This window comes from Polypterus senegalus, chromosome 4 (genome assembly GCF_016835505.1).
Source record: "Polypterus senegalus isolate Bchr_013 chromosome 4, ASM1683550v1, whole genome shotgun sequence".
NCBI lineage: Eukaryota > Metazoa > Chordata > Cladistia > Polypteriformes > Polypteridae > Polypterus > Polypterus senegalus.
The window spans coordinates 184,369,926-184,396,819 of NC_053157.1; the positions used below are offsets into that span (position 1 = coordinate 184,369,926).

Here is a 26,894-nt window from a genome sequence, read left to right on the forward strand (position 1 = left end):
CCCTTATTTAAGTTAGACAGTCTGTTCTCAGGGCTGTTTAAATCTCATGAGTACATACAGAACCATGGACTGTCAAATCCCAACTTGAGTTTAACATTAGTTGTGTGCTTGGAAAACTATGCTTACTGATCGAAGTCTCGGTTTCACAAGTGCACTTCGTTGAATACCCCCTGATTGCATACAAAGCCAGGTTTACATGTGGAAGCAATGAATCATGTGAAATTTTGTTGTTCTATAAAATGTTTAGTCCTTCATGTACTGTGAAGTAAATAAAATTCATTTCTTATCATACTTGAGCCCCAGAGGATTTGCAGTACAAATGCTGTTTGCTGCATCACCCAAATCACACGTTTATTATAATAAAATAGTCAAGTTTAATTTTTGATCCATCTAACTAAAAAGTGTGTTACCAGAGTGTATGCAATTTCATAAAAGATACTTGTAAATCTGATTTTTGCCTTACACCCAGTGCTGCAGAGTTAAAGCAGGTATTTTTACTTTTATAAAACAAGTTTTTGCCCACGCACTTGCCTCAAAAGGTTGTCTGAATGTCTCCACTTTGTCATATAGGTTTGTGAAACTAAGAACCATGTTATTAAAGCACATGTAAAAAAACACTTAAATGTTATGGTTAAAGATAATGTAAAATTTCTGGAATGAAGAGATTAGTGCAAAATTGAGAGGATGCAAGAGAACATGCTGACTGAACCAAAACACTCCGGTACTGCTAAGATAGATAAACCAAAACAGAGATGGATGCCATGAGCTTCTCTCCAGAACCACCATGTAAATGGAAAAGGCAGCAAAGGACACACATGTATCATTCAAAAATGTTCATCTCTCTAAAGAGCGACTCTGGGAACAAATGCCCCACCTTCTTACGTACATATAATGGCCATCAAAATGTTAGGGCACTCAGTAAATAGATGAAATGCTTGATAATATTTATTAGATTAACAAAAATTTAAACACTATTTACAGAAAAACTTTTCAAAATTAAAAATCTTAAAAAGGCATTTATTTCTCTCTTCCATTTTTCTGAACATTCATGATGAGCTCATCACAAAGCTTGGTTAGCTCTTCATTTTCTTTTGTCTGTTAGAAGACAGAAATTTGTTAATATTGACAAAGAATGACTATGAATCAAATAAGCTGAAATGTTTCAACCCAAGGTAGAAAAGTTTCAAAAATTCACGGTAGGTTATTATACAAGGTGGTATACAATAGGCCCAACATGGCTTGTACTTGTTAAAATTAGCAAAAGCAAAGAGTTTTCAATGAGCCATAGTAATAATCTGTTAAATTTAGTACTGTTAAATACACCAACCCACATACACACAAACCTGTATTGCCTTCAACTCACTCACCTTTTGCTCAAGGCTTCTTTCAAGCGACTGGATTTTTACTTGCTCACGACGGAGGGTTGCTTGCAAAGCAGCAATCTCGGCCTTAAACTTGCCTCTTACTTGAGCGATCTCCTCATTTGCACTTGGGAGAAAGAGGGAGGGGGAAGTCAACTTTAATTTAACCTTTATAAAGTTTTCACATTAAAATTGAAGGAACACTTTGAAAACACATCAGATCTCAATGGGAAAAAAAATCCTCCTGGATATCTATACCGATATAGACTGGGTAATGTGTTAGGAACGAAAGGATGCCACATCGTTTGATGGAAATGAAAATGATCAACCTACAGAGCCCTGAATTCAAAGACGCCCCAAAAATCAAAGTGAAAAAATGTGGCAGGCTAGTCCATTTTGCCAAAATTTAATTGCAGCAACTCAAAATTGTACGCAGCACTTTGTATGGCCCCTGTGTTCTTGTATACATGCCTGACAACATCGGTGCATGCTTCTAATGAGAAGACAGATGTTGTTGTATTTGGGGGTCGGCACGGCGCATCACTGAGCTCCTGGACAGTCTGAGGTGCAACCTGGTAGCATTGGATGGACCAAAACATAATGTCCCAGAGGTGTTCTATTGGATTTAGGTCAGGAAAGTGTGGTGGCCAGTCAATGGTATCAATTCCTTTATCCTGCAGGAACTGCCTGCATACTCTCACCACATGAGGCCAGGAATTGTCGTGCACCAGGAGCCACTGTACCAGCATAGGGTCTGACAATGGGTCCAAGGATTTCATCCTGATACCTAATGGCAGCCAAGGTGCCTTTGTCAAGCCTGTAGCGGTCGGTGTGACCCTCCATGGATATGCCTCCACAGACAATTAACCCACCACCAAACTGCTCATGCTGAATGTTACAGGCAGCATAATGTTCTCCATGGCTTCTCCAGACCCTTTCACTTCTGTCACGTGCTCAGGGTGAACCTGCTCTCATCTGTAAAAAGCACAGGGCACCAGTGGTGCATCTGCCAATTCTGGTATTCTATGGCGAATGCCAATCAAGCTGCATGCTGCTGGGCAGTGAGCTCAGGGCCCATTAGACGACATGGGGCCCTTGGGTCACCTCATGAAGTCTTTCTGGTTGTTTGGTCAGAGACATTCACACCAGTGGCCTGCTGGAGGTCATTTTGTAGGGCTCTGGCAGTGCTCATCCTGTTCCTCCTTGCCCAAAGGAGCAGATACTGGTCCTGCTGATGGGTTATGGACCTTCTATGGCCCTCTCCAGCTCTCCTAGAGTAACTGCTTGTCTCCTAGAATCTCCTCTATGCCCTTGAGACTGTGCAGGGAGACACAGCAAACCTTCTGGCAATGACACGTATTGATGTGCCATCCTGGAGAAGTTGGACTACCTGTGCAACCTCTGTAGGGTCCAGGTATCGCCTCTTGCTACCAGTAGTGACACTGACTGTAGCCAAATGCAAAACTAGTGAAGAAACAGTCAGAAAAGATGAGGGAAAAATGTCAGTGGCCTCCACCTGTTAAACCATTCCTGTTTTGGGGGTCATCTCATTGTTGCCCCTCTAGTGCATCCGTTATTCATTTCATTAACACCACAGCAGCTGAAACTGATTAACAACCCCCTCTGCTACTTAACTGACCAGATTAATATCCCATAAGTTTCATTGACTTTATGCTATACTCTGATTAAAAAGTGTTCCTTTAATTCTTTTGAGCAGTGTGTATATATCTATATATCTCTATATCTATCTCTCTCTATCAAGAAATGCAGCTAATTACATTCAGTACAATCACTTAAAACCGTGTTATTCAGGAGACTATAAAAGGCAGATTCATTTCAGTCAGCTGTTTTGAAGTGAAAAGTGACGATTGCCATATTACTTTACATTGTTCTGATAGAACAAATAGCTGGTGTATGTAGTAAGGGGCCTGATTAGTGAACCTCCATACAACAAATATTATGGAGGTGTTTATTACTTAGGTTTTATATATAAAGAAACTACACAATATTGGAATGGTTAGCACTTGGCCTGGATACTCGTTTTATTGAAAGATGCTACATGTAGTAGTTCTATACAACACTCTCAATGGAGCAAGAGTAAATATTCCACTGAAAGTTTCTTGCATTTATTTTTATGAAAACTAATTGTGTGGGATCACTATTTAATACGTGTTGGGGCTTAAAATTGTCTGAAGTGGGGTACTGATTAACAGAGCATGGTATTAACCATACCTCTAAGCTCTCAACTTATTTTCAAAAAGTAAATGCTGCGACGGTGCTGTTCAGATCCAAGCTCCCACTTCTGTTTGGGAGCCTCTTGAAGCAGACACCATTGATAGTCCTAACTGGAATGAACCAGCAAATGAAGACATAAGGCACAAACCAAGGGGAAGGTGTATAAGTGAAAAGGTGCTTTTATTAACAGCCAAGTCCAAAACAAACCATGTTCAAAGTGCAGCACTCAATCCATAATACATAATCCAATAAAATGAAGGTGCTGGTGGAGATTAAAGTTACAGTAATTAAATCCATTAAAACCAGAGGTTAAAAACACAGTCATCAAAACCTTAATGTTTTTTACTACAGGATGAGCAGAGACCACCATTAGTCTCCCTGGCTCACCCATGCAGCCGCATTCTCACTACCCGACACCTGTCTTGGCTGCCTCCAAACGGCTCCTTCCAGACTGCGTGGGGTCACTTGTCCTCCAGTCATTCTCCACGCTTCCACTATCGTACCTTGGATTCCTGGGGAGGAGTTCTCCATGCTCACACCAACTCCACATAATTAAACAGTGGGTGGAATCAGCCCCTATAGTGCCAATCCTATGATCCACAATTATTCAGCCTTTCCTCTCTAGCTGGCTGGCTTGCACTGCCCAAAACTGCTCTCACAGGTACTCACTATTTTGCCCTCTATTCTATGCCTAAACAAATAAGTTACATCTAGATTACAGATGTTCTACCAGACTGCTTAAAAAGTGACAGTACTTTCCTCATAATGTTCCATTTACACAAAAAATGGAAAACATGCTGTGAACAGAGTAAAAGCTCAAATTTTGCAATAAAATAAAATGCAGTTCTAAACGACATTTTGCTCACAGTTTAGTTGCAAGATTAAATGCATTCAGAATACCAACAAATCTAATTTCAAGTTGCTTCAAGCTAAAAACTCTTTGATTCCAGTGCTGTTTTAAATCCAGTGACATGTAAAAACAGACAATTTTAAATGCCAATTTAAAAATATTACTTACAAATTAATTTTTTCTTCTGCATGAGCTTTAAGAGCTTGGTATCTCTGCTCTTCTTTCTTGATCCTAGCCAAGTAGTCTTGTGCACATTTTTTTAATGTGTCTTCATTCTAGGCATTTAAAAATTTAACCATTAACAAGCAAAACAAACAATATGTAACATGGATGGAAATGTATGCATTTTCCATAGCTTTGCAAATTTTAATATACACAATACTAATTTAAAAAGCTACCATCTACATTTGCCAGTTAAGACATGCACACATCATAAAATGAAGCACAGTTCCAATAATTAAAAACAATGTGCCCAACGTGTAGACTGGGTTTGAAAGCAAGTTGTATAACCATTGAGTTTTAACTGGACTTCATCTCTTTTCTAAATCCCAAAGTGTAGTAAATGGATGCAAATCTTAAATTTTACAAAATTACCTTTTTATAACCTTCTATTGCTTCCTTTTGCTTCTCAAATCTCTTAAAAAGCTCAGAGAAAGATTTCTCCATTGAACTCAAGTCAGCCAACACTTGCTGTTTCTCTTCTGCAAGTTTTTGTATTTCTAATTGAGCAGCTGCTTTTTGCTTTTCACCATCATCTAAAAAATAAAATATGAATTTCATCCAGATTTTTTTAAGAAATTAATGACCCAGAGACGGATCCAAAAAAAAAAAAAAATCCTGGGCAGCAAGCTAATGTTAAAAACTATTGCTCACTGGCAAAAGCAGCCCCTTAACAAAAATTAGAAAATAAATTCAAACTCTTATACTATTAAAGCAAGGAATTATTGCAGCCACAGTGCAAAAAGTGTCTTCGGTTGAACTTCTTTTCTTTTCTTAAACTGCATTTATTTAAACCACAAACTATACTCACCCAATACTCTTGCCAAAGTTGCTTCAAATTCTGTCACAATTTTCCTAAGAGAAGAAAGAATCTTTTATTATTCAAATAACTGAAATGCAGGGCATTATGATATTCAAACATCACTTACACCATTTGAGAATAATCCGTATTTAGCTGATTATACTTCTCTTGCCACATAGAAACTTCATTGTCCTTCTCCCTCATCTAGAAGAAAAAAAAAAAAAAAACTGCAGTAACTGCATTTACATTAATTACAAAATGCAACTTCATTTGTTTAGAAGGAATAGGGTGGAGCTTCCCATGCCAACACTGGAAACTATACCAGCTTACTGTTGAGCACACAGCTACATCCAGACATGTGCATTTAAACATCCCCACCAAAGTTGCACCACTGGTATATTAAGTCCGGAATTTTTCAAGTCAAATTTATTTCTTCACAATGATTTTAAATTTTGCCACAAAACTGCATCCATAAGTGAAGCATTTTATAAATTAAAATGGCTCCCTAGCAAAGTCTTAGTTATCAAATACAAAGTAAATATTTAGACTATTGATCCACACCACTAGACAAATAATTGAAGACATTTTCGATTGTTTATATTGTTTCATGATATGAAAGCATATTTATTTCCTAAAAAGATTGCCTGCTACCGCTAGACTGATAAAGCATGCATATGCTTCAACGAGATAAAGGAGACAAGCAGCATGAAATCAAGTGATAGGAACTGAATAGACAATCTTCTTAACCCTCTTATCCCGGGCAGGGTTGCAATACAGTTGGAGCCTATACCAGCAAGTATCATACACAAAGCAGAAACAAATGACTGGGCACCAGTCCACTGCAGGGCACATACACATTCTAGGGCCACTTTAGCAACTCTAATTCATCTAACCTGCAAGTGTTTGGAATTGCATGTTCTTCCAGGGTTGTCGGGTTTCCTCCTAGTGTCCACACAGTGAACACAAAAGGATGTGAACCCTATTCTCATTTACTACAACACAACAGTGCTACCACTGCACCACCTAATACATATTGTTTTCAAGATCTATCCACAAATATGTATTCTTCTCTGCTATAGGTAAAGGAGAAACCAACCATCCATCCTACTAAACCACTTATCCAGGAGTCGTGGGGCTGTTGAATCCCATCAAAACAGTCATATGTTACAAGGCAGGAACACCTGAATAATGTTCCAATGGACAATAAGATCATAAATGTTGCCCTTAATGTTCCTTCCATTGACACATTAACCCTCTTCATTAAGTTAAGGCTTTGCATCAAATTGTGACTTTGGCACCCATTAGCTTTATTACAAACCTTAATAGCAGGCTATTTAAAATATGCTACACTATTTCATGTAGAAAAGGAATACCATTATTGGGGTTTATATAAATAAAATCATATATATATATATATTTTGCATATTACTTTTGCTATACTATATTTTGCATATTACTTTTGCAGACGGTATGTTTCAGCTCTTTCCAAAGATGCTCAATAGGATTGAGGTCAGGGCTCATAGAAGGCAAAAGGCACCCTTCAAACCTGAGACAACTGGAGCAGTTTGCTCATGAGGAGTGGGCCAAAATACCTGCTGAGAAGTGCAGAAGTCTCATTCACAGTTACAGGAATCGTTTGATTGCAGTGATTGCCTCAAAAGGTTGTGCAACAAAATATTAAGTTAGGGGTACCATCATTTTTGTCCAGGCCTGTTTCATGAGTTTATTTTTTTAAATAATTCTGTTGAAGCATGGTTGTAAATCAATGTCTGACTTTCATTGGTTAAATTTCATAGAATTTTTATTTATTATTACTTTTGTCAGATTAAAGTTATTTCTGTGACCATTTTGAGTTTTTCTTTCATTGACTGAAGGGTACCAACAAATTTGTCCACGTGTGTATCTCTACATGGAGGAAAAACCCAATATGGGTAGAATGTTGAAACTCTACACTGAAAAGGAACCTGGCCAGTCTCCTTTAGTGAAGGCAGCTATCTTGCACTGTAAAGGCAATAATGGTAATTGTGCACAAAACAAAAAGCAGACTGAAGTTTACCTCATGCTTTACATTTTCAATGGCAGAATCCAGGTCTTTCTGGGTATATTGCAAAATATCACAAATTGCATTCTCTGTAGCCAGTGGAAAATCATTAGGCACAGTAGGCAAACTTGGAGCACTAGAAACTGGCAGTGTCTGCTCCTAGAGAGAGAGAAAGAGATATTGAGTATATTGCAAGTTGTAGTCTTGACTTGTGAATATTAACTAAATAAAAACAGACGTAAGCATTTAAATAAATACATGAACACCTAAAAGGACAAGCACACTGCACACTATACATTGTAACGAGTGCCACCTTCAAAAGGCGGATCTGCTAGACAACCACCACTTACGTAGGTGAAGGTAAACTCTAAACAGAATGTCAACATTTTCACCAAGTTGTCCTAGGCAATATATTCTGCCACCAAGGCCTGGCCATGGAGAGGCAGTTGAAACCTAAATGCAGTTTCATTAGCAAAGGACAGCTATCACATTGTAAGAATAACTGCATAAATCTCTAACAGATGTAAAGAGGGTTTACATCATTAGTCATCACGCTTCTTGTAATAAAATTTTGAAGGGGTTTAATACATCTACAAAAGGTATATTTGTTGCCTCATTGAGAACTGTACAAAACACTAGAAAATACCAAAAAGGTCAAAACATGCATTTGGACACTTTGGTTGGATGAAACACTTCAATCACACTGAATGCCAATTTACTGTAACGATGCAGGTTCTGCTCCACACTCCCATCGCTGTTCAGGAGCCCTTGAACACAACACCGGTCGATAATGTCACCGAGTTGAGCTAGACAGTTGAGGCAATAAACAATTGAGCAAGGGGATGGTATAAATGTGCAAAGTGCTTTTATTAAAAAGAATCAAAAACAAAGTGTTCAATAAAGTGCAGTGCTTCAAAAAAATAGTTCAATAAATAATCCAATAAAAGACATGTGGAGGTTTAAAATCAATAAATAGAAAAATCTTCTTAAGACGAGGTTAAAACGTGCTTACGGAAGCAGTCTTTAAAAAACCAACAACAAGCTCGGTGCATCTTTTCTGTCAACGTCTCACCTGCTTCTCCCGCTAGGGCTATGCAGCAGGCGAGACTCTCTCAGCAGCTGCCCTTTTCTCATACACCCTTACACAGGTCTGGAGACCTCCCGATCCTGGCTTCGGTCTGGCACTCATCCCAGACCAGAAACTTGGACTCCTTGGTCTCTAGGACGTCCATACCAAGGACTACAACTCCAAGCCTCACGGCTCCCGCTGCCTTTCCGGTCTTCTACGGCCAGTCGCCTTTCCCTGGTCACTCCCGCTACCTGCTCGCTCAGCAGAAGCAACTTCCAACTCCAACGTCTGGGCGTCGGCCTAACACCCAACTTCCTCGCGGCTGCCCACGAGTGCTCGTTCGCTCGCTCACCACACACTCTGTGCGTCTCTCTCGCACCGACCTACTTCCTCTCTCGCTCCCTGTAACCTCCGTCCTTTGTTTCTTTTTTTCCTCTCCCCTATCCGACTCGCGCTTCAGCAGCTGCAGAACATTAGCCATTGGAACAATCACGAATGTGGGCAAGCCCTCACCTGTGCACTAGGTGAGAAACGCCCACACCGCAGATCGCCCCGCGGCTTTTTACGACTACTACGTCCCTCACGAAGCCGCCGCGAGTGCAGCGATTTAAAAAATATCCTTTGCTGAATGAGCTGTGGACCCATAACACCACATTTACAAACAGCCTATTTGCTGAATTCTGTCAAGAACGATTTAGGCACCTGCATAAATTGCAAATAATGTTGCTATTAATTTAACCATGGAATGGATTCATTAAATTAAAACCAGGATGTTGACTACTTGCCAACTTGTTTCAAGGACGGATGGGGAAATCACATCAATAAGCATCGATAGTGGCAGTGATACACCACAGCAATCTCTTCCGATTTTGAATAACCATTTGGTTTCAACTTGATAATATTCATGTATTACATATGTTTGAATGGAAGAACGTTCACCGTTTAATATATAACCATGTTATCGGTATATTGCATGTATAGCTCTGCTGTCGTTATGGTAATCTTCTTGGGCATCAATATGGTGCTTTCTGATTTGGGTTTTGAAGAACCCCTGAACTATATAAACAAACAAACAAACCAACCAACCTCTCTGGAGCCACCGCACTACTCAACACTATTAACTCGTCAAAGTGAGCTTTATAGTAAGCCAATTCACAGCTAATAGCAGGAGGAGCCTAAAGTCTAGTTCTGTGCAAGAATGTCTGCGGTATGTGTTGTATGAAATTTACCAAAACCTATTTTATCTACATTTCAGAATACTCAACTGCAGAAGATTCTGAAGTGCTACCACTTAACTGAAAACATCTTTAAGAGGATTACCTGGCAGGGACTAATGCAGACAGACACCAATTACACTACTCTACAATGGGTTTAACTGAGTAATTATGTTTACAGGTAGTGTTATAGAATGAAAGGAAAAGCTAAACACTGTTTTAATGAGTTCAACAAGACAATATAACTTTTTTCCCTGTTGCATTTGACTCACTTTTGCAGAGTTGTGGTTTCTAGCTATATTCAGATGCTTTTCATGAAAGATCAGAAAACACACTCATAAAAAGATTACTCAAATGCGTTTTGCTGTGCAAAATAATTTGGTATGCTATGTAGGATATGAAATTTCATTACAACCATTCCCACCCTCTTTTCAGTAAAGACAGTGCACACGCTAAGAAAACAAAGCAGCAAATGAACCTGGAAATAATGCCATCCAACACTCCAGGCTTGACAGTGTTGACTTTGTAGGTGTGTGAAAAGTGAATTAAAAACACACCTCCACACAACTCATGCTAGCCTATGTGAAGTAAAATACTGCAAGTTCAGAGTACTTCAGTCAATACACAGTGCAACAAAATTACAAAACAGACACCAAATATTTTTTTAGTCTTGGAATAATCTTAATGGTTGCAACATAAGTAACATTCTCTGACCAAAGTTATGCAATATTAAAACAGAATTTAAAAATATGGATTTTCCCACTTTCCCAATGTAATTTCTAGTGCTCTGCGTACATGCTTCCAGATTTGTTTACATGGCATGTTCATTAACAAGCCTACAATATTAGCCAATTCACAGAAGAAATGCAAGCAAAACAAACCAAATTCTCTATTTACCAAAACTTACCACTGATAATGACTCAAAAATATTCAATGTAGTAGAAGGTTTCAGAGTTTGGGTACTTTCAATTTTAGAAATTGGTTCTTGTTCCTCAACACACCTATGTGGGAAGAAGCAAACAAAAAAAATTTTTTTTTTTTTTGGTTATTGTACAACAGTTTCTGTAAAAGACTCATTAAATCCTTTGTGAGAAAAGCATTACCTGGGGAGAACAGAGAACGGCAGAGAACCGCCACTCCAAGAAGCAGGCTGGGAAATGGATTTATGAGGACTGTCCCTCAGAAGGGGGTCAAACTTCAAATACAAGGATTGCTTTCTTAAAGCAGACTCTGCAAACTGAGACAACAGTATTCTAAAAAACAGGCTACTAAATAATTAACAAATCTGACCATTTACCACCAATGTCAAGAGGATTGATGCCCCTGTCAAGGGGCATCAAAATTAGGAATAAAACTGCACAATTCTGTGAAACTTGACAAAACTGGAGACTTCTGTATGGCTTTTCCTATTTAAAAGGACAGCATTTGAAACAAGAAATATAACCCAAACGTGAAAAAGCATTGGTTCCTCCTCCTTGTGGTGGTGAGCCACATGAATAGTTTGCTTTCGTTTTGGACCTTACCTGCCTGTTAAAACTGAAAGATTTGTTGTGTCATTCATGCACAGAGCACCATCCATAATGGGACAAAAACATTTTTTCCTCAATTTACGCCTCTATTCCAGTTTAATCTCATCTGAAACGTTTAATTTCTTTAAAGTGCACACTGTAGACTAATTTTTGGGTATTTGCATACACTAATCAAAACAAATGTAAAAATTACACTTTCTACATTGTTCCACAACTTCAGGTTACCATAATGTTTGGGATATTTAGGTATATTAAAACAGTCATATTTAGTGCTTTGTTGCATATCCCTTGCATGTACTTCAATTTAATCATGCATTCAATTTAAAATTTTTTTTTTTTTTTTATCAAAGCTACAAAACACACCACACACACACACACACACCAAACACAACACACTCCTGTACCACCATTATGGAGGGCAGTATCTACGTGTGTGTGGGAACTTGCCACTATTTTGAACTGTGAAGAGCATACTTACCATCCATTTCGTATAACTGTCTTCCTAGTAACTTAACTGTACATTCTAAGCATTTTTTTAATAGAGAAAATGGTTTTGAAATCCTATTGTTGAAAATACTCTTGCAAGGCACTTTTAGTGTATTTGCAAGTTCTAACCTGATTGTGAGCATCATTAGAGGGGGCAAAATGGGAATGAACAGGGAGGAAAGGTTTCAAAACTCATTTTACCAGATCATTTTGTTGCTACACTTGACTCCGTTGCACAAATTTGTTTTATAAAATCAAACTGCAGTTTACAAAGAGCAGTTTCAACATACCCCACTTGTCAAAGTACACTGTGATTTGAGGTAATGGTAAAGGGTTGGGCCTTAATTTTCTTTTCCTAACTGACTAACAATCAAATTGGTTGAACAATTAATCTTTTCACTTCCATCCCTATTATAATACACATCTGTTCTAAACAAGCATAGATTTGCCAAAGATCGAAATATGGATCTTGACACTTCACAGTACATAGCCCCATGATTTTCTGTTGTGAGCTTCTGCTATCTGATTTTTATGGTATGGTGAAGCCTTACAATTACAGTGCATCAACATTTACAGGATTTTCATGGAAGAGAAAAAAAAAAAAAACCAACCCACACACCACAAAAAACACAACTTACCGTAGATGTGCCAAATTGTTCCAGATAGTCAATTGGCTCTGTAAAACCAGAAACTAAAAATACAGTTCAAATTAATAAAGTAGGTTGTGAAAAGGCTAAAATTACTGAATCAACAAGATATTAACAATGAAAGAGCCAAAGGCTATTCACATTAAGAGACGCGAAGAAAACAATTGTTACTGAAAACAATTTTCTTAATCTGTTTGCACATCCCTTTAGAAAATTAGAAGTTTGCCAAAGGTGACCGTATAAATTGTTAAACTGCAGATACACTGTAAAAAATGTCAGTAAATTTAACGGTACAAATACTGTAAATGGTGAAAGTAAAAGACCTTTTCTGGAAAAAAAGGAAAGTTACCTTATGTTCTACTGAATTCCCTGTATATCAACCAATAAATTTCATTTTCTACAGCGAAACTCTGTAAAATCAATATTTTTCTACCTTCAAAATATGCTACATACCATTTATTGATGTGATAGTTATACTGAAAAAAAAAAGTGTACTATGGCTTAAAACAGACTACTAATCTGTAATTCTGATAGCAGGGACCTAAAAATTTGAAACAGTGAATTATGTACTGTATGTACATGGTAAAAATCACTAAAAATTAAAAACTTAACATTAAGAAAAACAATGAACAGTCCATACATTTTGAAGGTGACAAAAAAGCTTCATCTCTTGTGATATCAAGTCCAGTCAGAGTGCAATTTATAGTGTTGTCCAAAGATACCGGTTTGTTCGGATCTGCAGCTTTCACCATCAATAGATCTCCCCCATTGTTGGAACAGCTACTCGACAACTTTGACAGATCCTACAAGGATTGAAAAGCATTCATTTAAATAACTGAAATTATACATTGTGTAGTGTTTCAGGGATTTAAAAGCTATGTACAAGATGGATGTCAAATACACTGCAAGTAAATTGCCTTTGCACAAGCAACATGATTAATTCTTACTTCAGCTTGCAACATTTGAGGACTTTTACATTACTGCCTGCTACATATGTCATTATACATTAAAGCAGATAATGAACATCCTGTTAGTGACTACTCACGTCATGAAAGCTTTGACAAAACACCGAATTAACCAAAATATAAATAAAGCAATAATTCACTCACTCACCCTGGTTGGTGTCACAGATGACTTTGTCCCATCTGGCCTAGTGAGGAAAACCAAAAAGATGAAATAAAAATACATACAAAACCCCAAACAATTGAAGTACTGTACGCGAGTACAAGTCTGGTCTTGGGGAAGGGAAAACAAAAAAAAACCCCACACACACAAAACCAAAACACACACGCCACATACGATCATGTACATCTTCTTGCCTCCTCCAATCTCACATTAGGTTCTCAGACACATCAAATTTTATTGCAGCAGCGCAGTTGCCAATTTATTCTGCTACTTCAACAACGTTCAATTTAAAACCAGCTTCATATTTTCTTCTGGTCGAACACTCCATTGTAGAGAATGGATGCTGTTACAATAAAGGTGTATGAGGGTGCGAGATAAAAAAATTTCATATCAGTGCAAATTGCTTTGGAATAGTTTGGGTATTACCGTGTGGTCACATAGGCCCAATACATAGAAAGAAAGAAAAAAAAAAAAAAAGGCAGTGTGCTCCATGGTTACTCTCTCAGGTGGGAGTTAGCATATCAAATCTCTTGGACCAATAGCACGGGTTTTCTGCATTCGACTCATACAGCCGACATTATACTACCAGAAATTATATGGTAAAACCAAGTCCCAACTTATCTGCGAGTGTATACGGTTAGGGAATTTAAAAAACACACACACTTCATGCTTTAGTACTTCACTTCATTTACAAACTTTACTCTTTTTAATGAGACCATCTAGGATAACCTTTACAGAATTTTTTGGTCTTGAGAACAATTATATTTTCTACAATAATATGCAAGATTTTTTAAACATACACAATACTCAAAAATTCACAATGAGCTGTGAGACCCGGTGAAGCAAGCACTTTAAACGTTATCTCAAAATATTCAAAGCAAGTTATATATAAAAAAAAAAATAAAAAATAATACACACGTCTCCCATTAGCCAGTCAAGCATATCAATCCACTCTAGCCTTAAGTCTGTCATGTGAAAATCCAAGCTTCCAACCAAAAACCACAGGTATAAATCAAACTCAATGAAGTGTGTAAAGTGACAAAACTCACTGCCCATAAGACACAGTTGGACTACTGAGTGAATACATACATTTCCTTTAACCATTACTACTTTTAAATTAGGTGTTGCCTTCTTAAATTTGACTAAGCCAACATATTGCCCAATACTTCAATTTTTCAGCAAGTATTATAAGTTCAAGGTCATTCATGAGCACAATTCAGCGAATGCCCAGGATGCAGTGTCTGTGTAAACAAGAAATAGGTATTGGATCTCAATCGAAGCAGGTAAAGACCTAGTATAAAATTTGTGAATTTACTAGGTCTAAACATTTGACTAAAGTCAGACATTGCTGGCTTAAACATATTATACACAAGTAGGGCTGGGCAATAAAACAATCATGAAATAAACTTTCCCTTAAAAGAAACCTAACACATGGTCCATACAAAGTCAAAAGAACTCCTTGTCAAAAGAAGCCAATGATAAGGAGAATAGCACCATGCTGAACCAATCATGTGACTGGAAAAAAAGTTAAAGCTGTGTCAGGTTAGGCTGATGCACACAGCAGCATGCGTGTTAATGTTTGTTTTGCAGCAGCCATGCACGCCAGTATGTCAGGAGTGTGGCCAAGATAAGAGAAAATGACAGAAAAATGTAACAAAGTCATGGGTGGGGTGAAGGACCAACATTACTGAAGATGACACCCCAAGGCTCAAAAGACAAGGACATTGTTGAAAAGGGTCAGTGGAACTTGATAGTGTGGAGATATTTTGGCAGTTTGAAGTCCAACACAACACAAAGTAGCATGCATTGCAAATTGTTTGAAAAGCATGTTCCCACAAACGGGTAACTAATAAAACATTTCAATATACACATTTTGCAGTGCAGAGCTTCAGTTCCATATTACCACCAAAATAAATGTTGGTACCTCTAAAGTCTTCCTTGTCTATGTTGTGAGCAGCGAGAAGCTGAAGAGCTTAATTTTCAACTAATACAGTAATCAGTATATTAAACATTAAAGTATTTGAATTAAAGCTAAAAAAAAAAAAATCACCTTCAGAGAGGGAAAAAAGTAGAATAAAATTTAACAATGTAACTGAAAATTTGAAAAGAAAAAAAAATATATATAACACAGGCAACAAAACCAGAGCACTACCTTGCAGCATTAATATGAAGTGTCAATAACTTACCCATTCAAAATTTCTGTAGTTAGTACATCATTTACAGTTTTCTCCATTATGGCAGTCTCAGGGACTTTGGAAGAATTAGCTGCTTCAATCTTGTTGCTGCAGTTAACTGGCAGCTTTGGAGAATTGCCTATTTTTACACCAGAGCCAAACGGGTTAAAGTTTGGATCATCCAGTTTATCCATGTCAAGGCTGTATGAGGCTTTTGGTAAGGGAACGTCTTCGGCCATTTTCTCAGCTTCTACGCTGGGTTTGCAGCAATTCTTTTGTGCTGGTGCCACTCGAGTTGTGACTGGTACTTTGGCGCCTGGTGGTCTTTTACCAAGTTTCATTGGAGGTGGTTTCCTTGTAGCCTTTTTTCCATCATCAAAGTTAAATTCCAACTTTACAGGCTCATCCTTTGGAGGCGGAGCCATTTTTGAGAACTCGCTTGAATCCAGGCCCACAGAGATTCCCTCGGATTCAACAGTTTCAGATTCCATGCTCTTCAGATTTAAAGGGATGTCATTGACTGGCTCAGAAACATCTAGTGGGGGCTTAGTGGCAACAACAGGAGAATTCTGAATCTTTGAACCAGCACTTTTGAAAGGATTAACTGAATCAAGATCATCAAAATTTAAAGTGTAGGTACCTTTTATTAATGGAGACTCACATAGAGTAATGGATGAAGATGGCAAGTCAGGAACCTCTGTTTTGTCTAGTTCTTGTGAGGGACAGGAAGCAATTGTTACATCTTGGGATGAAACAGTGCTTGAAGAATCACATTTAACTATGACCACACTTTCTTCAAAATTAGTATTTTTAAGAAAAGTGACAGACTCAGGCTGCTGTTCTACCTGTGGAACAAAATCGTCAATTGATGGAGCAAAAAGAATTGTATCTTCTAGGTACGGTTTATCCGCCACACTCTCTTGGCTAAATTGCTTGGCATCTTGCCCATTTTCAGCTGTGATGTTTAAATCACAAGGTTGAATAGCAGGTATATCCAAAAGCAGATGGTTGTCAACATCTGACTTGTCTCCATTCTCTTTGTCAGTAGATAACGCATCATCACCAGATATACCTATTAAATAAATTAAAAAAAACAAAAAAAGTTAATGGAAAATTTGGTTTGGAGTCAGAGAATTAACCATACACATACACCCAGGCTAAAAAACAATTTAAATGCATAAAGTTTTAAATGTTTCCAACACCTTCTTATCAAGTCAAATTAATACATTAAAGTAGATTTGCAGGTCATAAAGTTTAAGCCTAAAGAATCAAGACATCATAAAAACTATAAAATCTAAAATTATGTTTATGACGCACCTTTACTGTAAATAAACCTCCCAAATTACTATTAACATAGGCATTTGGTATTCAACTAGCACACATTTTAAACGCCAGTTTTAGGCAAAAGTTACCTGGAATAGATTTCCCTGCTTCATTTTGTCTGTCAACATTCAGAGTGCTGTTGGTGATGGAGGAGAGGGGGGGAAAAAAACCTAAGTTTACTCAAGTTTTTCAAAAACAGTCCATACATAAGACATTAAAATTTTACTGTAAGAATTCATATAACTTGGATAATCCATTAAATATTTAAACAGTCAGAGAAGAAAAAAAAAAAAACCACCACACACACCACCATTTCTGTCACTTAGAATAAATCTATGCAGAGCTTAAAGGGTGGCGAGACATTATTGGCTATGCGTTGTACTTGGCTTAACTATCGAGGCAGAGAGTGACACAGCCATATTAAAACTGCCCTACAGATTTTGCCATCTTCAACCATGGGGAGGAAGAAAAGAAAAAAAAAAAAAAAAAAAAAAAAAATAAAAACACCACACCCCCAAACAACCACCCACCACACACACTAAAATAAGAATTTGATGTCAGCATTCCAAAACCTCCACATTGGCCCGACACTCGCATAGCTCATTTTGTGATGCTTCCTAGAAACAGAAGCAAGACAAGTGTAATTATACTAAAGGTAAACTAAATTTATGATGTTCTATAGCAGGCATGTCAAACACGCGGCCCACATGACAGATCCAAGTTAGCACTGAACTTGAACAAAATGATTACTATCAATAGTAATTGAATCACTCTGCATCTTCAGCGTTACTTATTGACTTTTCTTACTTCTGCCACCTGACCAAAAGCACATTTTCCAATGGCATTACGGTACCGGAAACGTCATCTGCTAGTATAGCCACGAGGGTGGGGTAACATCTCACAGCAAGAACTGACAAATCTGGTCCAGTCCATGAGGAGGAGATGCACTGCAGTACTTCAAGCAGCTGGTGGCCACACCAGATACTGACTGGTACTTTTGATTTTGAGCCTCCCTTCATTCAGGGACACGTTGTGAAACATTTTTAGTTTATGTCTTATGGTGTTGACTCTTACTGTTCATACAAACATTTACACATTAAGTTTACTGAAATAAAAACAGTTGAAAGTCAGACTTTTTTTTGCTGAGTATATATTGAATATAAAACAAAGAGATAATAACACAGCTGACAGCAATGTGGCCGAAAAACATTGTTTCTTGTTTATTAATACGCTGTATTTACTAATGTTGCTAGAGTCGGAGCAGTACACTATACGTAGTATTAACACATTCTGCCGTAATGAGAATATCATGGTCCGCCACTTGGTTTTCAAGTTACAAACACGCGCATATAGAAGCAGGACTATGCAGTGTCCGCAACGGACGTGGCCATCCGCGGTGCATAAGATACAATATTGACATTAGCAGGCAATGGGGCCACCGATTCTCTCTCTGCCCAGGGCTGCCATGAGCCTAGAGCCGCCCCTGCTAGGCTATACTACTGGCTGGGCTTCCGAGACTGGCCACTGGGCAGAACTGACCATCACGAGTAGCAATAACCCGCATATTTTCATGTTTTTTTGCTCTTGTTTTATGTAATTTTGTGCTAGTTTTGTAACAAAAGGTGCAGACTACAGCTGAAGATCTGAAGTGGACGCAAGAAGTTGGTGAGTTGTTTAACATTTTTGTGATTGAGTTTGTAAAATTAGTGTAAGTCAGGTGGCTTTTTGCATATCTGCTTATTTTACAATATAAACTTTGAAGTAAACTTAATTTGTTAGGTTTACTAGTAAAGTAAAATTTGATTTTTGGAGGATTCCAAACTTTTTAAAACTTTGTGTTACATTTTTTAAAGATCTCAGTATTGGAAGGAAAGCTACAGCAACTTTGTATAATAGTATAATATTTGTTACAGTGCGGCCCGCTGAGCACATATGGCAGTTGAAGCGGCCCACCAATGGCGAGTTTGACATGCCTGTTCTATAGGGCTTTGGAGTCAAGTCTGAGCAGTGATGAAATGTGATGAAAGCAGGGGAAGCACATGTAGCATACAGTACATTTTCCCATACAGCAAAAAAAAATGTATTGTTTACCTTACATTAAGCCCAGCTCAAAGCTCCATTATCCACATGTTATAAAATGATTCACTATTTCACAGACCCCATACTTTACTACTGAGGCCAGACATCCAGGTGACAGGAACAGCCTTTATTTCAGATTATGCAAGAAAACATCCCCAACCCCCCACCCAAGAATATCACAATGTCCCGGGTTTATTAGGGTGCCCACTGTATAAAACATTACTTAAAAGGGGAGACCAAAAATTAAAATGGGGAAGATGCAAGTACTTGTCTTAAATTTGAAGATCACAAGGACAACAAAGCAGACTAAACCAGACAGTATGTTGGTTTCCTCTGCGAGTACTCGTGTATAATCAAATTTACTTACAAAAATGTTCCCTAATGTGCCTTCAACTTTCACCGTCACTAAAAAGATCAAACAGGCATTGAATAAATGAAGATGGGCTTAACATATGGATCTGCATGCTCTAAAATTGTACTTGGTTGAGGCTTTGAAAATCTGGTCATCCTGTAATTTACTATCAGAGTGCCACACATTCACTTAAATGTCCATATAGGTTATTCACCACAATAATGATGGCCTCTTACTTTTGTTATTCCCTTATATTTGTCATAACTGAACACCAATATTGCACAGACCAGACAAGCTCAAGCAATGAAGGAACTATTTACAAAAGTTTTAAAATTTAGGTGATGTTAATTGGCAATTGCAAATTGTCACTGTGTGAAAGACAGCCAATTTCAGCCTATTGCAATAATGGTGAAAGTCTTTTGCCGCAACCACCCTGAAATACATTGAGAAGGATCTAGAATCAACCTACTGAACTGTCTACTGAAGGCCACAATGCTTACACAGGCCTCAAACGCAATTGAATGTTATTGTATCATTAATATTTCAGTAGGTGGGTCCTAAATGTAGGTATTAAGCTCTATAACCAAGAGTATGTAGTAACTGTAGCTGGATAAATTAAGCATTCCAAAAAAAAAAAAAATTCTACACTACATACAAATTTATCCCATTTTCTGTTAACTCAGGCCCTCACAATCCCAGAACAGAACAGAGTATTATAACCCAACATTATAATCTAGTATGTGAAGTGAGAGTATAATATACTGTACACTTAAAAACAAGTCTCACGGCAACAGAATGATTACAATAAAGTCATAAATTACTCACTCATCTGTGTGAATTTTTAGTAACTGCATGGCCTTGGTGCAGTCATCTACGTCAAAAGAACCATCAAATCTTCCACAGAAAGAGGGAGACACAATTTTGTGGGAAACAGGATCTCTCAAAGGAGTCTGAAAGCTTACCTATTTATATATTAAAAACAAAACACACCCAATTAAGCAATTAATATAAAGTCAAAGCAAGTTTGCAGGAGCAGTTCCATTACAGGAGACACCTCATTTGCATTTATTATAAATTTAGTATTGATATCTATATGATACTGTAATTAGAATTCACCCAATATGTGGATAACTGGTACAAGAGGCCAGAAATGGGTAAAACCAGATAATGGCCTTAACTCTTGCATTCAGATCTCATTTGTTTTAGGTGAGACATTGAAATACCGTAAAGCATGCAAGAAGTTAAAACTTCCATTGTACCATTTTAGAAGCAATTTGTAATACTGTAACTTTTCAAACCTTTGTGAATTTGGGTACATTTTTTGGGAGCATGTTCTCCTTTTGGGAAGGACGTAGTATTGATGGTCTTCCGGTTTGCTGCTGAGGAAAGAGAATCTCGCACGAATCCAAACTGCAATGGTTGTTTGACAGGTCAATTCCAAAATTCTCATCATTTGTAATTGAGACACTCATTCTGCAGAAAAACACAAGATCCTTGTATTTCAGAAAAACTGTTTCATAATGATCCAGAGTTATTCTAGTCAGTGTGAAAGACGTGAATATTCTTCTGCCTATAGGATACTCTCATTCTGCAAACTGAAAATATAATACAAAAACAATTTGTCAATAAGAGGTGCATAATAAGAAAACTACTTTGTGTAGACTTTGCAGTTTTTTTTCCTTTTGTAGTTTGAGGGCTACTTATCCAAAAACATTCCTCCTTTAGGCGGACATTCTTTTCACATCATTTACAGGAATCTTTCCTTAAATTCTGTAGTTGACAACTTTTTTTTTGAAGCACTCATTGCTCTTCTCTATACCCAAGACACACCTGCTGCCATCTCGCAGGTGACTTCTTCCAATCGAACAGATTAGCTTGCAGAGCACACCAGCCAGCTTTTTACCTCTGCGATTACTACAGACCTTTAGAGTGAGCCACCTGTAGAGGAGTCATTTTTGCCAAGTGCACCCTAATAGCCTCCAAACGCCTATTACAGACAGCCATTTCGTTATCCACCCCAATGTAGCCTAGTCACAGCTGTAGGCTAAGAAGAGGCGACAAAACACTCTGGCATATTCTTCCCTCAGCCCCATACAATGAAAGCTCTACTAACCACCACATTAAAAAGATAGATAAGAGTTATTTGTGCAGTTCATGCTGAAGCAAGGCAAAGAATACTTTAGAACTGCTGGTTGAAGACAGGCTTTATCTCGGCGCTCTCTTACCCTGGTTCCATTTAAGTGCGGAAATGGACTGGATGTTTTACCACCATTAACTTCTTTTGACAATTTGCAAATTTTACATTAGTCTGCCTAACATTTGATCTTTCAGATCTAAACCAATTCCACACAACTGATTAAAAGTGTCTCTCTTTGGAACAAGCTCATACACAAGAGAAATGCCACTTCTTTCGGCTGCTCCCATTAGGGGTTGCCACAGCGGATCATCTTCTTCCATATTTTTCTGTCCTCCACATCTTGTTCTCTTACACCCATAACCTTCACATCCCCTCTCACCACATCCATAAACCTTCGCTTAGGCCTTCCTCTCTCTCACCTCTATCCTTAGCATCCTTCTCCCAACATACCCAGTATCTCTGGGTAGTGCCACTTGTTATATTAATGAATTGTTATATATGAATACAAGAAATATTGTAATGGCCTTCCCTGGCACAAGGTACAAAACCACACTGACAGCTTCCTATGCAACAATTAAACATGTTTATTTTTACCAACAAACACACTCAATGAATCAATGTAATCAGGAACCATTTACTACCCTCCTATTTATGGCCATAAAAGACAGTACAACTTCAGCCCTTCTCTCTTTTTATCTTAAGGAATTTGCACTTTCAGCCTCATGTTTTAAACTCACATCCGTCTGTGGGAGCATTACATGTTGCTGGCCCACAGGTTCCACTCAGCTCCATCACCATCCAAACAGAAAAGCTTGCCAGTTCCCCTTGGTGCCCCATTTTCATTCCTAATCCCCCCCCACCCCCAATCTCAGTTGCTGCACTGCATCATGAGTGAGCTCATGGACTGATGAAGGGCCTCTGTGCCCACAAAGTTGATAAAACTAAGGTCTGGAGAATTAACTGTCATTTGGGTAACAATAGTGATCAATACTTAAAAATTAAACTTTCAAATTAAAAACAAATTATCTAGACCTACACAGTTTATTCGAAGATTAAGTGGGTAGAAAGCTGGAACAAGATTAAAAAGCAAAGCAGAAAGGATTCAGAATAAGTCTGCCATCCACTATAAAGGGAACTATTCAATCAAAGAAGGAAAAAAAAAAAAACCGCAAGCACAAACTGTGCAGCATTTGTGTATCGCAGAGAGTGGCTTAAACCTTATATGCTAGACACTTAATGCTGGACAAGTTTCAGTCAAACAGCAAGTACAGTAGAGAGGGCAGGTGCAGGACAGGGAAAAGTCATCTACATGGCAGAGGAACCAATAAATAAAAAAAAAAAAAAAAAACCAAATATGTAATCTAGACAAATTCTGACTGCACGAATGTGTCCATTTTTATCTACCTGGGGAAATAAGTTGCATTGCCCTGGGCATCTTTGTTACTGTCCTACAGCAAATAAGGACCCCAGGGATGTGCAAAAATTCTCAGTCATCACTCTAATGATGAATCATTCCAGCCCTACAGTTAAGATCACTTTGTTGTTTTTAAAGCTTTATAGTTAATGGTAACCTTATCAGTATACAGTACTCCACTTCAGGAATCAACAAGCTGTGCCTAGTTTATTCATATGTTAAAGATGGCTTTAAAGTGTAAACTTGTGGCACCACTGAGCCGATGGAAGGAAGATGGTTCAGACTGTGGTCCTATCTACAAGCCTGTTAAAACAGAAACCTTTTGCCACCAGGATAGTGAGGAAATGGACCCTTGAGGTTGAAATGGCTCTGAATGATTGTTTCCAGAATGAAATGCAAGACTCACATAGAAACAATTTCAAGGGACACTATCACTGCATCACAGACAATATATTAACTTTGATGTTAACATTATTGTACTATTACAAAAAAAACTGTGCAACTTTCAACATAAGAAACCCTAAATTACTAAGAAGCTAAAAAGTCTCCAGAATAAGACACATTGTAAATTTGACAGAGAGGCTGTGAGGGTATAGGAAATGCTGAAGAAAAACCAGAGTGAAAAGAAACAGAGCTTTAAAAAAAAAAAACACCCCTTGCGCAGAAAAAGTTTGGAATGGACAAAGCATAACTGGACTGAAGTAATCACAGGCTTCGATGCTGGAAGGGAAAATACGCAAAGCTAACAACCTAAATCCCCTTTTTTTTTAAATTGATTTTCTCTCCTACTGCCAACTTTTTCTTGACAAAGAATGAATGATATTGCAAAAGTTGTATAAACATTTTTTGGTGCAACTTAGCATCCGCTAAAGAAACCAATTTACTTTTGCCACATCAAAGAGCAACTACACAGACATCTTAGGAGACTACATTTCTTTAATGTGGATAGTTACAAATTCTATATACAACTCTAATAGCCAGTGGAATTACATTTCTCATTACATTGAGATTTCTGTCTTAAAGAAACAGGAGTGCAACATCTACAGATGTAATACCTTTGACTTCAAGTGTCTAGCTAATTGGACACATTGGTGTATTAGCTTGGAAAAACAGTTTTATTTAATTGTTGTAAAATTAATAGAAGACACTAATGTTTTGTCAGAAGTTATTATCACCTATTATACGAGCCTATTTAAAAATAAAAAAAAAAGCAAACCTGCAATGGCTAAAATAGCAAGACTCCTAGAAGAAAGAGCAAGAAAATCTGTTCTGTAATTTTCTGCTGCCAGATCGATGTCAGAAACAGGACAAAGACAGACAATCTACAGTTCAACTTAAAAAGCCAAGCACCACTATGCCCTATAATGCTCCCTTTTTGGCTCAGAGTTTGTAGAGTGTGTACACTCTGTTTGGGGCTGCAGAAAGACCAACCTTTATAGATTAAATTAAAAAAATATAAAATAAAAAATAGCTTCAACAATTAACTGTTTGGAAAAAGACCTTTAAAACCGATTACTGGTGCTTATTTTCCCCTTTACCCCTAGCTGATAAAAAAAGCAATGCAACTTAATATGATGCATTATTAATTCTTGTCATTTCAAATGGATAGTATAGCTTAATATTTTAACCATTTGTAATAATTATACCTAATTTACACAATTCCATAAGAAACAGCAACATTAAACAAGTTAAAAATGCAACAAATTTCACCAACTCTCAAAACACTAAACTAAGCGTCAAATTTGGGGGTGATGGCGAAGAGTGGTTTCAATACCTCAGTTACCAAGTGTGACTTACCCTGATCTCCTTTGGTTAAACCAATGCCAAAAGGCAATAGGCCCGACTTCTCAACTTAATCAGGGATTACTGTCTAAATGTGTTTCATTAAGTACTCCCTGGTTTACTGTAGAACAGATCAAGAATCAGTTTAAAACTACACAGATAACTCTGGTTAGAGAAATACTGACACAGCTTCAGTTTTTTCACAATGTACATGAAAATCTACAAACATATTTACATACTGTATAATTTATACTGCTGGAAATTTACTACCACAAATCAAAAAAAATGCACAACTGAATTTTATCCTTAAAACAAGGGTAGTCTGTTAAAATGTACAGTATTCATTTTTCACAAACAAAAATCCCAATCACACCGACAGTATTCACCTGTACAGTTACATCATTAAAAACATTATGGTACTTTAGTTTAAAGATTCAGCACTTTCTGTAAACCAGCAGGTCAATTAAAAAAGACATTTAAAGAGTGTGTTACGTTTGAGACCACATCATACACATTTACAGTTTCTTGCGCAGAGGTAAAAGTCTCAGTGTGCTAAGGTATTTCAAAACACATTAAATCCAGAGAATTAAAGAATATTAAACAAAAGTTCACTTCAACTCAAACCACAAATGGACATGTATGCTAGTCACGTACATTTCGAGGAACCATCATCGATTTGAGACTGGTGAGCTATACATCATTAAAAAGGTTAGACAGCTCTTGCTGACCAAATTGCTTAGCCAGTTGATTCTCTTTTTATATATAAACGTCACACAGACAGACCAGTGAATCAAAGTAACCTAATGGAATTCAATCTTCCGGGATAGAGACTCGGCTGAACTACACTCTTCAAAATACAAAAGCATGTATTAAATAATTTCATGCTATTACAGCTGGCTATGAAAGAATTTGTATTTTCAGTAAAATGGCTTTCAGACTCCAGTATAGGGTAATCGTTCCAAGTGTTTCAGAGATTTTCTGATGTAGCATGAAACTAGACAATCCGGGAAAACATGGCAAGACAAATACTTGCCACCGATGCGTTTCCAGCTTCAGGTCATCATCAATAATAATAATAATGATGATGTCAAGATCATTCTGAATCTACGTTCAAGAAAACTTACGTCAATTAACGAAACCCCAACTGTACAGGGTCCATACTGTTGTAACGTCGTTGCGATCGTTACGTATAAAGAGTCAGAAATCGAAGTGAACAATCAGAAAAGACACGAATAATCCCATTAGCAAACCACGGAGGAAAACTGCGTCTTAACCACAGATATAACCAAGGTAAACCGTCAGGGTATAAAGGAATTTATCAATAGGCGTGTGCTTTATATAGCGAAACATGTTCAATAAAAAGCTCGCCATTAACCATTTAATAAAAACAAAAACACTCGGTTATTTTTTCCAGGCTCAAGTAAAAACACCGCATACAAACTTTAAAGCAAAATGGCGAAAAATAGCTTACCATAAAAACGCATGGAACTAAAGACTCAAAACACCTTTGTAATAGCGTGGACAATTTCCACAAACTAGACACCTAGCTTTATACACTAAATAAAAATACCCCTTTTTGAAAAGAACGTACCTGTGTCTCTGTCAATGCAGCTACTTGAAAAACGAGGAAAAAACAAAATAACTTTCTATTAACACTCTAGCACCGTATTGCCTTATAACGTTTGGACGTTTCACGTCTAGCAGGTTTTAAATTTGAACACGACTACACTCTTCCAATCAGAAACGGTAAAATAGCATCAAGTAGGCAAGTCTGTCATACAAACCCGCCAATCACGTACTGCAAGGTTCCGCCTACGGAGGCTGGGCATGTCTGTGACTTACCGCTTCATAATGGAATTGTAGGATTTAATTCGGGCTGCGACAAAGACTTCCGCCCTGCCCTGGGCGCTATGCTTGCTGGGATATGCTCTAGCTCCACCCTTAGGCTTTGCTCAAGATCTAGCTATCTTTGAAAGTGGTGTGGTATGGTATTTAATAAATTGCGTATAGTGAACACATTTGTGAGTTCTGAAGTTTTGACAAGCTGGCTCAAAC

At 37.6% G+C, this 26,894-nt stretch overlaps 1 protein-coding gene across 2 annotated transcripts; it reads right to left on the reverse strand.

Moving 5' to 3' along the window:
• Positions 1-923: 923 nt before the first annotated feature.
• On the reverse strand, positions 924-26,726 carry tacc3 (transforming, acidic coiled-coil containing protein 3). Of its 2 annotated transcripts, none has more exons than XM_039751755.1 (17): positions 26,682-26,726; positions 20,805-20,979; positions 20,332-20,468; positions 17,165-17,211; positions 15,765-16,824; positions 13,567-13,603; positions 13,094-13,256; positions 12,445-12,497; positions 10,895-11,028; positions 10,699-10,792; positions 7,524-7,667; positions 5,595-5,671; positions 5,477-5,520; positions 5,041-5,201; positions 4,615-4,721; positions 1,368-1,488; positions 924-1,095 (listed from the first exon to the last, which is right to left on the reverse strand). In XM_039751755.1, exons 1-17 carry the CDS (start codon positions 26,687-26,689, stop codon positions 1,018-1,020), a joined length of 2,640 nt encoding a protein of 879 aa, XP_039607689.1. In that variant the 5' UTR covers positions 26,690-26,726; the 3' UTR covers positions 924-1,017. The 2 variants fall into 2 exon arrangements, with proteins under 2 accessions (XP_039607689.1, XP_039607690.1); XM_039751756.1 differs by lacking the exon at positions 26,682-26,726 and adding an exon at positions 26,431-26,568.
• Positions 26,727-26,894: the final 168 nt, after the last annotated feature.